The sequence below is a fragment of the Budorcas taxicolor genome, chromosome 1 (genome assembly GCF_023091745.1).
Source record: "Budorcas taxicolor isolate Tak-1 chromosome 1, Takin1.1, whole genome shotgun sequence".
In the NCBI taxonomy this organism is placed as follows: Eukaryota; Metazoa; Chordata; class Mammalia; order Artiodactyla; family Bovidae; genus Budorcas; species Budorcas taxicolor.
Genome location: NC_068910.1, coordinates 68,201,182 through 68,220,218, shown reverse-complemented (window position 1 = coordinate 68,220,218; position 19,037 = coordinate 68,201,182). Strand labels below are relative to the sequence as shown.

The 19,037-nt window shown below is 49.5% G+C and overlaps 1 protein-coding gene across 1 annotated transcript in view; it reads left to right on the top strand.

Moving 5' to 3' along the window:
- HUNK (hormonally up-regulated Neu-associated kinase) overlaps positions 1-4,524 on the top strand; it is a 134,062-nt gene extending 129,538 nt beyond the window's left edge. The window contains exon 11 of the mRNA XM_052638295.1: positions 1,260-4,524. Coding sequence (XP_052494255.1) covers positions 1,260-1,909 — 650 coding nt within the window. The 3' untranslated portion in view covers positions 1,910-4,524. The remainder of the gene's footprint in view (positions 1-1,259) is intronic.
- Positions 4,525-19,037: the final 14,513 nt, after the last annotated feature.

Sequence of the window (19,037 nt, the reverse complement as noted above, 5' to 3'; positions counted from 1 at the left end):
CTTTACTTCTCTCAGCGCCAAACACTGGGGGTTTTCCCTTCCTTCTCTGTCAAAGCTTGCAAACCTGGATTCTAGCCTGTGCCAGCTTGAGATGGAAGCCACGGGAGCTGGCTGGTTGCCTGAAATCTATAGATGAAGAGTGTTTCACCCCTGTTCAGGACTGGGTGAGGCTCCAGGGAGGCCAGAAGTCACGAGAGAGTCTTTAAAAGGGAGGAAATTCTGGGGCCTCCCTGGTGGCTCAGTGGTAAAGAATCCGCCTGCCAGTGCGGGAGCCACAGGTTTGACCCCTGATCTGGGAAGATCCCACATGCCAAGGAGCAAGTTGGCCTTTGCGCCACAACTGGGAGCCTGTGCGCTAGAGCCCTTGAGCTGCAGCTGCTGAAGTCCGCACACACCGGAGCCCATGCTCTGCAGCAAGGGAGGCCGCCACCATGAGAAGCCTGCACACCGCAGCTAGAGAGTAGCCCCCGCACAGCAATGAAGGCTCGGCAGAGCCAAAAGTCATGAACAAATAAAAATTTGGAAAAGGGAGGAAATTCTGACACATGCTGCAGCACAGAGGAACCTGGAGAACACTGCACTCAGTGAAACAAGCCAGTTACGAAAGGACGAAGGCTGTCGATTCCACCTACAGGAGGGAGCTAGAGTAGTCAGAGGTGTAGACCAGTTGCCCCAGGCAACCGCTAACAGATCTGCAAGTGAAGAGTTTTACTAGCATGTGAAAGTACTTAAGTGCCCTGTACACTTAAAAGAGGTTAAGTAATAAATAAAAAAACAGTTTAAAATTTATGTTAGGTAATTTTTACCATAGTTTTTTTTTTTAAGTGACGAAGAAACCTTCCTTCCGGTTTTGATTATCTGAGGACCAAACTTGCAAGTCCTCAGGGAGTTGGGATCCACGTGCTTCCGGCAGTTTTGTGGTCATTCTGCTGAGTCACAGACCTTTTCATTCAGAGGCTCCTGGGCGGGGTCCAGAATTTTAAGGAACCGAAAGGAGAGCAGAAGTTGAGCTGGTGCCGTGAGGCAAGTCAGAACCCAGGAGGCCTCCTGTCCCTGGCCTTCTGTCCCCTGCACTCCAGGAAGACCAACTGGTTCCCCGCGGGCAGAGTGGGAAGCCATGTGCTCCTTGGTCCCGTCTGGCCTCCCCGGGCACCTCCCGCCCCGTCTCAGTACAACTGGGGGGCCAAGTGCGTGGGAATGGGGCCGTGGGCACTGACTGTGTGGCATCTTCACGCCTCCTTTTCTTTCTTGGTGTACAGATTCCTTTGGCTGCCGCAATCTTTTTCGCAAAACCTCGGACTCCAACTGTGTGGCCTCCTCCTCCATGGAGTTCATCCCCGTGCCACCCCCCAGGACCCCCAGGATCGTGAAGAAACCGGAGCCCCCTCAGCAGGGGCCTGGGAGCACCAGCCTCCCCGTCAAGGAAGACCCCCTGATGCTGGATATGGTGCGCTCCTTCGAGTCCGTGGATCGCGACGACCAGACAGAACTACTCTCCCCGTCCCATCACTATAGAATTCTGAGCTCTCCCGGGGGTCTGGCTCGCTGTGAACGGACACTCTCGCCCGTCCTGCTGCCTGGAAGCCCGTCGCCTCTCCAAACTCCTTTGCACCCCACTCTGGTCTCCTTTGCTCATGAAGATAAGAACAGCCCCCCCAAAGAGGAGGGCACCTGCCCCCCAGCCCCGGGGCCTGGTAACAGCCCCGTGCAACCCCTGGGGAGCCCCAACTGTGTCAAGAGCCGAGGCAGGTTCCCCATGATGGGCATCGGACAGATGCTGAGGAAGCGGCATCAGAGCCTGCAGCCCCCTGCAGACAGGCCCCTGGAGGCCAGCATGCCCCCGCTGCAGCCCCTGACCCCCACAAGCCTCTCCTTCGACTTGGCTGATGGGGTTAAAGGCCAGTGCTAACCTGGGCCAGCAAAGGGGATCCGGGCATTTCTAAAGAAAGCAGTGGAGCAGCTCCACGTATCCATCAGGGTGCGAAGACTCCAACGCCTCTCCTGGAGCACCCTCCACAGCCTCATCTCCTCCTGACATTTGCTGTCCCTACAGCTGAAACCACAGACCCAGAGCCTGTACTCCCCGGTCTCACGTAGGGTCCCCACTGGAGATGCTGAGACTCCCAGGAGGGCTGGCAGGCTGTGTGGCCAACTCCATCAGCCATGGCCTCCTTCCTCCCACCTGCTCCCTGGCCCTCCACCCACCTCCCTCAGCCGGGCTGGCAGGGAGAACCCTGTGCTGGCCTTGGCCTTCTCAGACGATACACCCTTCTGAGCTGTCTCTCCACGCTGTACTGTGTGTGCCTCTCAGTGGGTTGGTCTCCTTTCAGCAGTCACATGGCTGGGGAAGCACAACGTGGTTCACCCAGGCCACAGATTCCCCTCCTTTAATCGAGAGAACTCCCTGCAGGGTGGCGAGAGCTCGTCACCCAGAGAACCCAGCTTCAGGAGCCCCTGGGGAAGATGGGCAGGAAGCTTAGAAACCAGCACCACCCCCTCTGACTGGGTCCAAGACTGATCCCCACAGCGGGGTCCCCAGTGAATGGAAAGGACCAATGTGGGACACTCATTTGCCAAGCAGGGTCTTGATGGAATTCTTTTTTTCACTTGGTTGAAACTTGCTAACAGTTGAATTATTAGTATCTTCTCCAAAGGTGATTGTTCTTTATGTGATGTCATTAAATCGAGCCAACATGATTTTTAGAAACCTGGGTGGCGAAATGGGAAGTGATTTCACCAAACTCCTGTTCTCACGAGAGGATGAGCATGGAGGGCATCAAGGCTTGCCCAGGTGACATTTTCAGTGGGGCTGGCCCGTGGTGGCCTGCAGGAGGGGACGTGACCCTAGCCGGCCACCTGACCTTCCCATTGGATCACCAGAGCCCCGGTCCTTCTGGACGGTGCAGAGCATAGTTACAGTCGGTTATTTAGAAAGAGAAGACAGGTGAGGTTGAATATGGACGCGCCCGGAGGGCACCGTTAGCTCTGTGCAATGCAGTTTTCAAGCTGCCAAGGCAACAAGTGTGGCTTAGAGCTCAGCCAGTTTGCCGTGAGCAGTGAGAGACTCGTGTGGAGGGACTCACGTTCAAAGTACAGTACTGTATCTTCTTTGAGGAAAGCAGGGTTCCTCAAACAAGGCTTTGAATCCACGGTCGGTGTTCACACCCTTTGCCAAGGATGGAACCAAAGATGCACCTCTGGGTCTGTGTCCGTGCCGTCCCTGTGTATGTGTTTTGTGGACCCCAGTGTTGTCTGACTGCGTCTAGTTTGGAGCCTGCCGGGAGCTGTCTCCACTGGGGCCGGGGCCCTGGCCCTTGGTGGGGACCACTCGGCCATGAACAGAATTGGCAAAAGTAGAATCGGCACAGGTTGGATGCAGGTCAGCTCGGAGACAGGTTCCACTGTGGCTTGGAGTCTTCAACTGCTGGCTGGTGTGGGCGTGACCGCACTGGGCCTGACTGCCGCTGGGGCCACCCCAGGGCTAGTCTTCCCAGCCCACTGATCCGGCCTTCGCTTCCACCGGCAGCCAGCCTGTGCCTGAGCGCGCTGGGGGTGGACTTCCTTTCTTCTCATTCCACACTGGTGACCTCCTTCTGCCCCAGATGTCCCTGACTGAGCGAAGAGAGGGTGGACACCTGGCTGTGCCCAGTCCTGGCCGATCTTGACGAGACACTGGGCAGCTGCTCCCCTTGCCTTGTTGGGGATTGCCCCAGCCCTGAGGCTTGTTGGGAGGAGGTCAGACTCCCCGCCGTGGGTGGCACTCCTTTGGTTGGCTCCAGACCAGGTTCTGGAACTTTCCATTGAAAAATAGAGCTTTTTTTTTTAAGCAGAGAGAAGAAAAGAAGCAGCTGAGAAGTCCCTTTCTCCGTTTGACACGGAGTGTTGGGTTTTTGATCAGTGAAGGAACCTCTTTGAAGATGGTTCCCAGCTGCAAGTGTGGCTCCGCAGGCCTGCAGGCTGTGTGCGTGCGAACTTGGTCTAAGCTCTTTCTGTCTCTCGTGTTTTACTTGCCTCGAAACCATGAACATTTCTGTGTTGCTGTGTTCACCTGCTGGGACATGTTCCCCAATCCTGGCACGCTTCCAGAACAGCCGACCGTCTGCATCACCACTGGCAACTTGAACTGTGAACTCAGGTTTTTTCCAAGCCCAGTGAGAGGTGAGGGGGCAGTGAGGAAGGGGAGAACCTGTATTTTGTGTGTGTGAGCGCCCGACAAATCTACGGAATCGAGTGAGAGGAGAAATATTGAATTCTTTATTATTTTATTATATTTATATGGAGACCTTGAGTATCCCTTTGGTAAGTACAGTGTGTTTTGTCTCTTGGACCCATGGCTGTCTCTTGTTAGTCTGCGCCCGTGAGCTCAGTCAGCCTGTGTGTAGTTACTGCCGGAAGTGACGGCTATCATCGTGTGATATCCGGAAGTCAAGTTGGCTTTGGTTGTACGATTTGGTCATAAGTAAGGACTGTATTTATGTCACCTGTATGAAATATATGTACTTTTATAACGACTGTGAAATACACTTTTCCCTCACTATGACTGCTTCGTTTATTGACTGATACGTCTGAAAACTAAGAGTATGTTGCCAAAGAGTGGTGTCGGCTTCTAAGCAAGGTTCTTGGCCCAGCAACGGACAGAATACAAGAGGGGATCGAGGTGTGGGTATTCAGGGCATATTTGGCTTTGCCTCATTGCTACAGGGGTGCCTGCAGACTTCTATCTGCCCGATGTACTGTAAATGGCCATTCAAAGTGAATCAGCATTTTTTTTTCTTTTGCAGGGGAAATGTTCAGGTTCTTCCTTGTGAGAGTGTAAAAGTGTTAGTCACTCAGTCATGTCTAACTCTTTGTGACCCTATATACTGTAGCCCACCTGGCCCCTCTGTGTATGGAATTCTCCAGGCAAGAATACTGGAGAGGGTTGCCATTTCCTTCTATAGGGGATCTTCCTGACCCAGGGATTGAACCCAGGTCTCCTGCATTGCAGGCAGATTCTTTACTGTCTGAGCCACCAAAGAAGCCCTGGAATTCCTGAATTTCCCTGGCCTCCCTCCCTATTTTCTCACAGGCATCTGCCCTAATAAAATCTTCACATGCTTGAGCCCATTTCAATGTCTGCTTAAGCTAGACCCAGACGAGCTTAAGGCTCTGAAAATGACGCGTGAAGAATGACATCCGTGAACGTCCCCTCTAGATCTGGTCCTTGTTTCAGGACTTGGTGAGGGTGAGGGGGAATTGAGGTGATGAGTAGAATGAAGGGGGAGTCCAGATGGGGTGTTTGGATTGGCCCAGTTCCGACTTCCTTTATAACTGTTCACAAAACATTTTTCATATTTATGGACTTGCCTAAGCCCTGCGCCCCCTGAGCTGTGTGGCCTCCCTGTGTAGTATAGTATGGTGGAAAGCGAGAGGCCCATGGTTTCTGCTTCCTGAAGCTCTCTGAAGTTTGATGGGGTGGGGGTGTGGGGACCAGAAGCTGTAGCTAGTATTGATGATGATAGCAACCCACTCCAGTATTCCTGTCTGGAGAAGCCCATGGACAGAGGAGCCTGGAGGGCTCCAGTCCATGGGGTTGCAAAGCACTGGACACGACTGAGTGATAAATCCTTCTTTGTTTCAGGAATCAGAGCATTTTAGAACAGAAAGGGACTTGAGATTATCTGGTGCAAGGCAGCTTTTTAAAAAATTCTTTTCGCTTTTGAACTTTTTATTTCTTATTGGGATATAGCCAATTGACAGTATCGTGATAGTTTCAGGTGAACAGCGAAGGGACTCAGCCATACATATACATGTATCCATTCTCCCCCAAACTCCCCTCCCATCCAGGCTGCCACATAACATTGAGCAGAGTTCCATGGGGTGCAAACCCAGCTTTTCTGAAGAAGAGAAAACTGGGGGCCCAAATGGTTTAGGGACTCCAGGGTCCTGAGTGAGCTGGTCCCAGAGGGGTTTTGGGGGACATGGCCCCTACCTCCACGAACACAGACATCAGAGAGCTTGGCTACCACGGGCAGAGGGGAAGTTAACGCTGTCCTTATAGCACACATCTTTGAGTGTCTGTGTGCACCAGGTCTTCACAGTGTTAAGTCATTCTCAAAATCATATGGCTTGTTGAGATTCTGAGCATCACAGCCTTTCCGCCATCTACCATCAACTCCTAAACCGGGAGAAAGACTCTTTCTCAACAGATCTCCCAAGTAAGCAGCCACCCTGGATCGCCTCCTTATCTACGTTAGCTGTTAAAAGGCTGCTGGGTTTTACTAGATTCAGTCAATAAAAGACTTGCTATATAACCGTGTCATAAAATGAGACCAATTCAGAAAGAATGCAAGACTGATATTTTTAGGGGGGGTGGCGTCTGGAAGCCTCTCGATTATTGCATTTGTCTTCTCTATGAGGCCCTCTCTGTGCTACAGGCACAGTTAGAATAATTCAGAGCAGGACTGGGAGCTGGTTCAATTTCATGTCATCACTTTTCAGTGGAAGGAGCATATTTCCTGAGTAGTAAATGAGTGTATTATTTGTGGCAGGTTTTTTTTTTTTTTTTTTCCTGTCAAGAGAGTGCTTCAGACATCTGGTTCCAAAGACAAATGTGGGCCTATATTTGTACTTCTTTTCTGCGGACCTCTTTTCAGGACACTATCTCTCAGAGCTGATGTCTGTGGCACCAAGGTCTTGGGGTGGTGAAGAGTGGGGAACATTGTAGCCTTTGCAGTTTCCTTCAAACATGTATATCAGCCTTTGAACTGGGGTGCACATAAGGAGGCCTTTGGGGGCGGCAGCTCTGAGTATGTGGAACAGACTGATGTGCTGGAAGCTCAGGCACTAACCAATGACCACAGCAGAGAGTGGACAATGGCAGGGAGATGCATTCTTTACAGATGGAATAAGTAAATACATGGCTCTGATTTAAAGGCCTGAGCTAGCTACACAACATATTCCTTGCTCAGGCAATGGCCCAAAGCTATTTTTTTCCCTAGTATTTATTTCTGGCTGCATCGGGTCTTAGTTGCTGCATGTGGGGTCTTTGCTGTGCGCTCTCTAACTGTAGCTGGGGCTCAGTAGTTGCGACACATGGGCTTAGCTGTCCCATGGCCTGCGGACTTCCCCGGTGGCTCAGGGGTAAGGAATCCGCAGTGGAGGAGATGCAGTTTGACTCCTGAGTCAGAAAGATGCCCTGGAGAAAGGAAATGGCCACCCACTCTGGTACTGTTGCCTGGAATATCCTGTGGATGGTGGAGCCTGGCCGGCTACTGTCTATGGGGTCACAAAAGCAATGGACACAACTGAGCAACTAAATGACAACGTGCAATCTTGGTTCCCCAACCAGATATCAAGCCCAGGTCCCCTGCGTTGGATGGCAGATTCTTAACCACTGGACCTCGAGGGAAGTCCCAACCTAATAGCTATTTTGAAAGAAAAGTCTTTGGCTGATACTGTATATATAAAGCCTCAGGAATAACAAATTATTCTTTCTAGGCTTTGTTGCCATAGCCAGCTAACCAAGGGCAGAGTGCAAGCATTTGTTAGGAATAAGGCTTCCCGTGCAAGATTAGGTAGTGAATTCGCAGCAGGTCTGAGATAGACATGTCTTTTGTGACCCTTCCCCAGCATTCAGCTCTCTTCTGACAACCAGTGTGTTCAATAGATCAGGTTTTGGTGTGATAGATTGAGCCCCAGGTCGCTGTGATTTGCACAATAAAGCTTTATTTCTTACTTACACAATGTTTATGCAGTTGCCAGAGATGCCAGAGCAGCTCTCCTCCATGTGGTAGCTCAGGAATCCAGGTTGCTTCCAGCCTGCGGTTCTGTCCATTCAGAATGAAGCTTCTCTGGCTGCCATAGCCAAGAATCTTCCCGAACAGGGAAGCCAGGCATGCTGCAGTCCATGGGGTCATGAAGAGTCAGACACGACTGAGCAATTGAACAATAAAACTGCCAAAGAAGGGCAAGCTGGAGAGCTTGCACTGGCCCTTGAGAGCTCCATGAAGGCCAGAACTAGTCCTCTGGGCCTTCCTGTGGAGCAAGATGCTGAGAAATGTGAGGGAGTACTCTTTTGCCTGGAAAACCCCATGGATGGAGGAGCCTGGTGGGCTGCAGTCCATGGGGTCACTAAGAGTCCGGCACAACTGAGCGACTTCACTCTCAATTTTCACTTTCATGCATTGGAGAAGGAGGTGGCAACCCACTCCAGTGTTCTTGCCTTGAGAATCCCAGGGATGGGGGAGCCTGGTGAGTTGTCATCTATGGGGTCGCACAGAGTCGGACACGACTGAAGCGACTTAGCAGCAGCAGCAGCAGCAGCATATGGTAATTGTGAGCATTACTTTGCCAGTATGTGAAATGAGTGCAATTGTGCGGTAGTTTGAACTTTCTTTGGCATTGCCCTTCTTTGGGATTGGAATGAAAACTGACCTTTTCCAGTCCTGTGGCCCCTGCGGAGTTTTCCAAATTTGCTGGCATATTGAGTGCAGCACTTTCACAGCAATATGCATCTTTTGGGTGCACTTAGTGTTTCTGCCACAGGGGAAGTACAGATTCCTCTGTTAACAGTCCCTTAACATTGGACTGGACTTTCCCATTGTTACACGGTTATGGACGCTCTTCATGTATAAGGATTGCTCATTGTTTGGTTGCTCTGTCACGCCCAGCTCTTTGTGACCCCACGGACTGCAGCGCTACAGGCTTCTCTGTCCTCCACTGTCTCCCAGAGGTTGCTCAAATTCTTGTCCCTTGAGTCGGTGATGCCTTCTAACCATCTCATCCTCTGCTGCCCTTCCATTCTCCTTTTGCCTTCAGTCTTTCCCAGCAACAGAGTCTTTTCCATTGAGTTGGCTCTTCACAGCAGGTGGATGAAATACTGGAGCTTCAGCTTCAACATCAGTCCTTCCAGTGAATATTCAGGATTGATTTCCTTTAGGGTTGACTGATCTCCTTGAAATCCAAGGGACTCTCAAAGAGCCTTCTCCAGCAAGGATGAGGATTAAATGTCCTAAATAAAGGGATGAACATTGTTAATTGTCAATACTTCTCTTGATTTAAGAGGACAATTATAGGCTGAATTGTACTTACCCTCCAAAATTCATATACTGAAGACCTAACCCCAGATACCTCAGAATGTGGCTGTGGTTGGATATAGGGCCTTTAAAGAGGTGAGTTAGGGACTTCCCTGGTGGTCTAGTGGTTAAAACTCCATGCTTCCACTTCAGGGGGCACGGTCAGGGAATTAAGAGCTCACATGCCATGAGGCACAGCCAACAAAATACATAAATAAATAAATAAACATAAAAAAATAAAGAGTTGAGTTTAAATAAGGCTACCACGTGGGCTTCTCTGGTGGCTCAGAGGTTAAAGCATCTGCCTTGCAATGCAGGAGACCTGGGTTTGATCCCTGGGTCGGGAAGATCCCCTGGAGAAGGAAATGGCAACCCAATCCAGTATTCTTGCTTGGAGAATCCCATGGACAGAAGAGCCTGGTGGGCTACAGTCCACGGGGTTGCAAAGAGTCGGACACAACTGAGTGACTTCACTTTCCTTATACATGAAGAGGATCCATAACCGTGTAACAATGGGAAAGTCCAGTCCAATGTTAAAGGCTACCACTGGAAAGTGAAGTCACTTAGTCATGTCTGACTCTATGTGACCCCACAGACTGTAGCCTACCAGGCTCCTCCATTCATGGAATTCTCCAGACAAGAGTACTGGAGTGGGTGGACATTTCCTTCTCCATTGGGGTGGGCTCTAATTCAGTCTGACTGGTGTCCTTATAAGAAGAGAAAATTTAGGACACACACAGAGGGACACCAGAGAGGGGAAAGAGCATGTGAAGACCCAGTGAGAAGGCAGCCATCTGTCAGCCACAGAAAGTGGCCTTGGGAGAAACCCAACCTGCAGACACCTGGGTCTTGGACCTCTGGCCTCCGGAGCTGTGAGAAAATAAATGTCTGTTGTTTAAGCTGCACAGTCTGTGGTACTTGGTTACAGCAGCCCCAGCAGACTAACACAAGGGGACGGCCAAATAGAAATATTTATATATGCTACAAATCCTACAGATTTTTGTCCCATATGTTGAATCTCATTTACCCTTTTCTTGCAACTACATTACTCCCAGAAAGTTGTCCTTTTTTTCGTAGTGAAATTCCACCTTTTCCAAGCATCCCCTATGTGCTAGGCCCTAGGCCAGTTATTTTCAAGGGTATTTCTTCCTTCAATCCAGAGACCCACACGCTTTTTCTGTAAAGGGTCAGGTGGCAAACACTCAGCAGACGATCACGCAGTCCATCGTATATTCTTCTTTGTGTTTTCCTTTTTAACGACCCTTGAATAATGTGGAAACCGGGGCTCCGCTGGTGGCTCCACCTGCCAGTCCTTAGGAAACATGGATTGGATCCCTGATCTGGGAAGATCCCACGTGCCTCAGAGCAACTAAGCCCGTGAGCCACAACTACTGAGCCTGCACTCCAGAGTCTGCGAGCCGCAACTGCTGAGTCCGCGTGCTGCAACTGTTGAAGGCCACGTGCTAGAGCCCCGCAACGAGGGAAGCCCCCCAGTGAGAAGCCTGCACACAGCGACTGGAGAGGAGCCCTTGCTTGCTACAGCTAGAGACAAGCCCACCCAGCACCCAGCACCCAGCACAGACAAACATTAATAAAATTTTTTAAAATGTAGAAACCACTTTTTTTCTGGTGGGAAAACATAGGCCACACAGACTTTGATCCTCAGGCTTCCGTCTTTAATCCTCACGTGGACCCTGTAGAACGGTCAAGTTGTCCTAATTTTAGAAGCATGTGTAGGTAGCTTTGGAGAAGGAAATGGCAACCCACTCCAGTATTCTCGCTGGGAAAATCCCAAGAACAGAGGAGCGTCATGGGCCACAGTCCGTGGGGTTGAAAAAGAATCAGACTGAGCGTGCACAGCACCACAGGCAGCCTGCCCAGTTCACATGAGCAGCACTAATGCAGTCACACACCACGGATGTCAGATGTGTCCAGTCACCTGAGAGCTCCCGGGAATTCCCTGGTGGTCCAGTGGTTAAGACTCTGCTTCCAAAGCAAGGGGCATAGGTTGGATCCCTGGTCAGGGAACTAATACCAGGCACATTGTGTGGTATCAAAAAAAAATTCCCATGATTAACAAAGTAGTTAAGTAATAAACATAAATACTGAAAAAAGAGAAAGCGAGAGCTTCCTCCTGTATTGCTCTTGGTAGATCCCCAGCTCCAGCTGCCATCCATAGGGCACAAAGATGTTTCAGGGGAGCATCTTGGTCACCAGTCTGTTGCTGCCACTTAGCGCCACTCTCGGATTCATCCTACAGAGCAGAGCGTGGCCCTAGTGCTCAAATCACACTCCACTCAAGCTGTTTTCCGTTCTCTTTGTGAATGGCCTCTCTACAATGGGCTCTTGCTTGCTCATAAAGAGAGAGAGCTTAGTCAGCTTTTAAGGGAACAAGTCTAAATCTGGAGCTGACGTGGAGCTGCGTAATGCCTCGTAGACGAATCACAGCCATTACTCACACCTGAATGACGTGGCGTCACCACCGGCTGGACCAGCGTCCCCTCCACTGAAAGATGAATTGTGCCCTCTGAGTCAGAGAGCCCCGAAGAGCCCATGCAGAGTCCTTCCCACCCGTGGCCACTTCAATGACGTGAGCCATACTCACTTTCAGAGCACTGGAGCCCAAGTCACAAAATCACAAGGATCTTAGGGTCACCTAGTTCCTGGGCTTAGTCCCCCCAGGAGTTTGGAGCAGTCCAAAAGGAGCAATGATAAACAGAGGTTCTCAGGATAAACACGAAGCAGCTTCTTGGAGCAGAGTTTTCATAGTCCACTGATAATCAAAAATAAATTTTCCTTTTGACTTAAACTAACGTGTCATGTATTCAGATGCAAAATTAATGTAAATATTGTGAATCCACCCCTGCCTGTCCTCTTTGCTCTGGACATTTCAGGGGATAATTTAAGAGGCAGAGTCAGGGTCAACTTTCCTCATTTACAGATGATGCATTTGAGTCCAGACCGGAGAAATGAGGCATGAAGAACACAGGCTTGTCATTGGCAACATCTGCCTCCACGGTCAGTTCTCTTCTCACCACGCTGGGTGAAGAGACCAGAAGTAACGGGGCCTGGAGATTCTTAGGGCTGTCATGACGCCTGGAGTCCGTGTTTTCCCCTTCGCAAATTTTGGGCCACAGAGAGGGTGGACCTGGAGACGACCATAATAGAAAGACGGAAATTCATTTGTGAGGAGTGTTTGAAAGAAGAGGGTATGTCCAACTGCTCTTCCCACCTTCCCAAGTATGATTTGACTTGCCCTTCTCTGCATACTCCTGGTTCTCCATGAGTACATCCAACACATGGATGGATGGGTGAGTAGATGGTGGATGGATGGATGCGTGGGTGGGTGGTGGATGAATGGATGGGGGGGGGGGTGGATGGTAGATGAATGGATGGGGGGGTGATAGATGGATGGGTGAGGGGATGGTGGATGATGGGTTGGTTGGTGGATGTGAGTGGATGGATGGGTGGATGGTGGATGGATGGATGGGTGGGTGGATGGTGGATGGATGGGTGGGTGGATGGTGGATGGATGGGTGGGTGGGTGGGAGAGCTGATGCATGAATGATAGAGTAGGTCCCCTACATATGAACAAGTTCTGTTCCCAGAGCATGTTAGTAAGTCCAGTTTGATCGTAAGTCCAACAAAGCTAGCCTAGGTACCCCACTAACACAATTGGCTATAGTACTGTAATGTAATAGGTTTATACTGCTTTTCACACAAACAATACATTAAAAAAATGAAATAGTTTTAATTTTATAGTGCAGTACCTTGAAAAGTTCAGTGGTGCAGTACAACAGCTGGCACACAGGGGCTGGCATCGTATGAACAGGCAAGAAGAGTTACTGACTGGGGGAGGGAGAGGAGGTGGGAGACGGCAGAGCTGAAGGATTGTCAACAAGGAGGGCAAGCTGCCATTTTACTCCTGCCTGAAAAAGCTGATGGCACAGAGCTTGAAAGAAAGGGACCGAACTGCTAGGCTCTCTGCAGTACTGAAGAGCAAGGCACACCAAAGCACAGCCGCTTGCAGAGGGTGCACGCCGACGACCGCGCACACCAGGCACGTCAACTAACTTAGGTGATCGGACATGTGAACGCACGTTTGCGTCTTTGAAAGTTCACCACGCAAGGGTTCGTATGTAGGGGATTTACTGTATTAAGAGTGACTGTCAAGAGGACTCAGGTGACTTTGATTACTGGATGGCTGAAGGGCACTTAAGGGAAAGGAGAATATTCCCAATCCAGAGTATAAGCCCCTGAATATAAACATTCAAGTAGAGGGTCTGGGAGACAAATAAGGCTCACAGATTGGGTACCAACATCCTCCGCAGAAGCTCGCCAGAGTGCCGACTCCTCCTAGTGTTGGTCCATGCGCCACACCGGCAACAGGTAACCATGGGCCTTGGGTGCGTGGTGAGCCATTGCTCCGTTTCTCCAATGCACGTATGTCCGCTTGACTGTTTTCCTTTGGTGACTGGGTGGAGACTTGGCACGAAGGTGAGATGCTGATGAGAGAAGCTGGGACAGTACCTGGCTCACCTTCTCCACCCTCCTGCTTGTTTACTAGGCCAGTTTACTGAGGCCCAAACTCTTCGGTGTGTTCTCATGCTGACTCTGAAGTGCTTTTTCTTATTAATTTTCATGTCTCGCCACCCCAGTCTTTCAGCTCTGTTGCACACAAATCATCTGAAAGCTACAAACAGATAATGCATTCTTACAAGGGAGATATAATGTCTAGTCAAGTTGGCATTCTTCCAACTCCATCTCACCCCAGTTGACCTGGTCCCTTCCCCTCTGCTATGGGCTGAATCCTGTCTTCCCACCATCCATATATTAAAGTCCTAATTTCCAGCATCTCAGGCTCTGAATATATCTGGAAATAGGGTCTCTTTAGAGAGATAATGAAGTTAAAATGAGGCTGCCGTTAGGGTGGGCCTTTATCCAATGTGACTAGTGTCCTTATAAAGAGAGGAAATTTGATCGTGCAGAGAAACGCCAGGGATACAAGAGCACAGAGGAGAGATGGCGTGAGGACGCAGGGAGAAGGCAGCCATCTGCAGGCCATGGAGAGAGGCCTCGGGAGGAGCCAGCCTGCCAGCCCCTTGATCGTGGGCTTCCAGCCTCCAAGCTCTGAGCAAATACATTTCTGCTGCTTTAGCTCCCCTGTTGCTATAGGAGTCCTTGCAAGCTAATACACCCACAGATTCCAGGTGTGGAAGCAATGAAGACCCCTCCCTCCCCCATGAGGACAGGCAGAGGCTATTTCTCAGAGCTCACTGTAGCCAGGGAGTCAGGATCATCTCTACAGCCGAGTGGGAAAGCTTCATGGTGGAATCAAGGGAAGGCATCAGATGTGCCCCGACAGGAGGCTGTTGCCATGGAGAAGAAGCTGGAGTCAGGTTAACTAGAAGCAGGGCATCCTATGTGACTGGGTGGGGGAGCATGGGTGGCTGTTTCTAGTTGGTTTGCAGTTGGAAGCAGAGGTAAAACTAGGGAAACTGGCGGTCGCTGACCAAGTCCTGACCTGGGGGACTGACCGTCGCAGAGGGAATGGTTTGGTTTCACAGGCTGGCTATTGCAGAGGTTGAAAATCAGAGTCCCATTTTTCCATTTGTCTATCCTGCATCGCATAGGTCTTCTCATCCCATTTACCTGGCTGTGCTAGTTTCCCGGGACTGCCGTAAAAAACTGACCACAAGCTTGGTGGCTTAAAAACAACAGAAATGTGTTCTCTCACAGCGCTCGAGAAGAGAGTTTGAAATCAAGGTGTTGGCCGGGCCGTGAAGGGTCTCGGGGAGGACACTTCCTTGCCTCTTTCAGCTTCCTGCGATTCTTGGCAATCCTTGGCATCCTTGGACTGTAGACTCATGATTTCAAAGTCAGCCTCCGTCTTCACTTGCCATTCTTCCCTGTGTGTCTTTACACAGACTTCTTAGAAAGACAGCCGCTGTTGGATTGCTGTCTAACTCAGCAGGACCTCATCTTTAATCATATTTGCGAGACACCTATTTCCAAATCAGGTCACATTTCTAGGGGTCCAGGTGGATGTGAATTTCAAGGGAGACAATATATGATGCACTAGTCTCATTAAGGGCTCCCTTCTGCCGTCACCAGAGCTAATAACCTGGCAAGTCTGGACCCAGCACGGGGTCTTGGGCACCAGAGGGGAGTCAACTCTGTGAAGTCTCAAGATGTTCAGAACTGAGGATATTAGGAAGTGATGTTTTGATTGAAAACTTTGGGATGCTTGGGGACGGGGCAGGGAAAGAGAGGAAACCACATCTGGACTGAGTGGCAGGTTCACCCCAAGGAAGGCACACTCTGGGGCCAGGTTGATGCTTTTTTTACCTTCTGACATAAACTTTTTTTAAAAACACTGTGCTCTCTGGGTCTTTGCTGCTGTGAGGGCTTTCTCTAGTTGCAGCAAGTGGGGGCTCCTCTCTAGTTGCAGTATGGGGCCTTCTCCTTGTGGTGGCTTCTCTTATTGCAGAGCAGGGGCTGTAGGGGGCACAGGCTTCAGTAGCTGTGGCACGCAGGCTTGGCTGCCCTGCGGGAAGTGGGATCTTCCCAGACCAGGGATCAAATCTGTCCCCTGCATTGGTGGGTGGGTTCTTAACTGCTGGACCACCAGGGAAGTCCCTGACATAGACAGAGAGAGAGACAACCTGGGGCGGATGCTTAATTGTGAGAATACTGTGTCCAGTTCAGTTCAGTTCAGTTCAGTCGCTCAGTCGTGTCCGACTCTTTGTGACCCCGTGAACTGCAGCATGCCAGGCCTCCCTGTCCATCACCAACTCCTGGAGTTCACCCAAACTCATGTCCATTGAGTCAGTGATGTCATCCAACCATTTCATCCTCTGTCGTCCCCTTCTCCTCCTGCCTTCAATCTTTCCCAGCATCAGGGTCTTTCCAATGAGTCAGTTCTTGGCATCAGGTGGTCAAAATATTGGGAGTTTCGGCTTCAGCATCAGTCTTTCCAATGACTATTCAGGACTGATTTCCAGGGGTTTATGAAATCTTGATTCTCCACAAAATCCATGGCTCAACATACTGTTCATCCTAAAACTCTGTCTTCAATAAGAATATGCTCTGAACTTCAGGCACATTTATCAAGCCCCACGAAAGTGTCTCCCAAAACAAGTGATCTCATTCTTCAGACCAGCTTCTCCTGGGCTCCTTCTTGTAGTGAAGGACATCACCGATGTCTCCTTGTCCAATTTGCTTCCTGGACCACACTCTCCCCCTCACATCCCATGTCTCGTCCATTCACAAATCCTGTTAGCTCCCCCTCCCAAAGATGGAGGGCTAGTGAAGGCTAGTACCACATGGAGGTATGAAACCCACTCTCCATTCATGCTGTTTAGCAGGGTGTAGAGGAAGATGCAGAAAATCCAGAATCATCTCTCTAAATAGAAATTTGAGGTAAATGAGGGTGAAATAGTTAATATATGAAAGACCCTTAGAAAAGTCTGATACAAAGCAAGTGCTAGAGACGTGTCAGCTCTCCTGTGACAGCCGTGCTATGCTGTTGTGCAAAGCACCAGAATCAAGGGCCTGGGTCCTCATTCTCAATCAGCAGTGAAGAGCTATGGAAAGCAGCCCTACTCTTTAGGAAGAGACTCCTCGCTGAAATAAAACAAAACCTACTGATTTCAGCCCCTTGGGAAACTAGACTCGTGTTCTAGCATAGCTGCCATTTTTCAAAATGCTTTGGGGGAGTTCCATTTGGTGTCTCTCTTAGAATTCATAATACTCTTTTTTTAATTGACTTTTAAAGAAGAATTTTATTTTGTGTTATTTTGGCTGTGCTGGGTCTTTGCACCAGAATCCCAGGGACGGGGAAGCCTGGTGGGCTGCCGTCTATGGGGCTGCGCAGTCAGACATGACTGAAGTGACCTAGCAGCAGCAGCATCAGGCTTTTCCCTAGTTGCGGTGAGTGGGGGCTGCTCTCTCGTTGCTCAGGCTTCTCGCTGCGGTGGCTTTCCTTGTTGTGGAGCATGGGCTCTAGAACCCTTTAGTGGTTGTGGTGCACAGACTTAGTGGCCTGGGGCATGTGGAATCTTCCCAGTCCAGGGATTGAACCCATGTCCCCTGCCTTGGCAGGTAGATTCCAACCACAGGACCACCAAGGAAGTCCTTAATTGACCTTTTATTTTGGAAAAATTTTAGATTTACAGAAAAATCACAAAGATACTACAGACAATTCTCCTTACCTGTATAATCTTCACCACATTTCTGCCATTGTTATACAGCTTACATTATCAGCGTATTTTTGTCACATTAAGAAACTGACATGGGTGCAGTTATTACTATTAACTCATCTCCAGATGTTATGGAAAGCACATCAGTTTTCCCATTAACTGGACATTTTCTGGCCCAGGATCTAGTCTAGGATAGCACATTGCATTTCATTATCACTTCTTCCCAGTCTCCTCTGATCAGTGGCAGTTCCTCAATCTTTTGTTTGAGGGTCTCAAGGAGTACTGGCCAGGTGTCCTGTAGAATGTCTCCTAACACGGATTTTTCTATTGGCTTTCTCATGATTAGACTGGACTATGGGTCTTTGTAAGGATCAGAGAAGGCAGAGAAGAAGTGCCCTTCTCATCACATTGTATCAGGGTGTGCCTGGGAGCCACACGGCAGTGTGATGCCAACCTCGATGATTTGCTTAAGGTAGAGTTGCTAGGTTTCTTTGGTGTCGAGTTACTGTTTTCCCCTTTCTCTACTCTCAGAGAAGGCAATGGCACCCCACTCCAGTACTCTTGTCTGGAAAATCCCATGGACGGAGGAGCCTGGTAGGCTGCAGTCCATGGGGTCATGAAGAGTTGGACACGACTGAGTGACTTCACTTTCACTTTTCACTTTCATGCACTGGAGAAGGAAATGGCAACCCACTCTGGAGAATCCCAGAGATGGGGGAGCCTGGTGGGCTGCCGTCTATGGGGTCGCACAGAGTTGGACACGACTGAAGCGACTTAGCAGCAGCAGCAGCAGCAGCAGCAGCAGCAGCTACTCTAGTTTTTGGAAGTTAGTGACTGAGAAGAGGGGGACCCAAGCTCCCTCTATTGAATTATAACCAAAAGTATAAACTTATAAGCCATGAGTCCATGCTGATATCAATAAGTGGTTGAATAAACAAACAAATGGGGGAAAAGAGGTATAGCTCCTTTAGGTTATAATTCAATATACACGATTTATTTTGTTGCCCAAATTGTTCCAGATTTGGCCATTGAGAACTTTCCAGGTTCGCTCTGTGTTCCATCGGCACGCTTCCTCCCTTTTGCTTTTTGAGCACTCCCTTACTTTCTGTCATTCTATGATGCTCCAGACTCATCTCAGGTTTTTCCTGCTTCAGTCCTAGAATCGGTCATGTTTCCAAGGAACCGTGATTCATGACGTTCTTTTGAATGTGCCAAGTCCAATTCCTTTGTGGGCAGGTTTAAAAAATATTCTAGGACTTTCCTGGTGGTCCAGTGACTAAGAATCTTCCTGCCAGTGCAGGGGACAGGGGTTCAATCCCTGGTCCGGGAAGGTTCCACATGCCACGGAGCACTACTGCAGCCTGAGCCCTTAGAGCCCGTGCTCCACAACAAGAGAAAGCCCACGTGCAGCAACGAAGACCCAGCGCAGCCAAAAAATAAAACAATAAATGCTGAAAAGGTATTTTAATAACCAAACACCATTTGCTATTTTATCTGGTGACACAGATTGGTAATGAAGGAGTTAAATAACCTCTTTCATCCGAAACTATGAGACAGAACAAAGTAAGGGCTGAACCAAGGCAATGGCATAGTTGAGAAGCAAATCACAGTCAGTCTTATTAAAGAAGTATTTGACACTTCCCAATGACTTTTGTGTTTGTACATGAAAAAACATGATCAACTCTCAGCTTTTGTGGGCTGCACTGAGCATGAACGATGACACTGACGTGAAAGAAAGAAATGAACACTTCCCTTTTGCTTTGGAAACAGGGCATTTTTC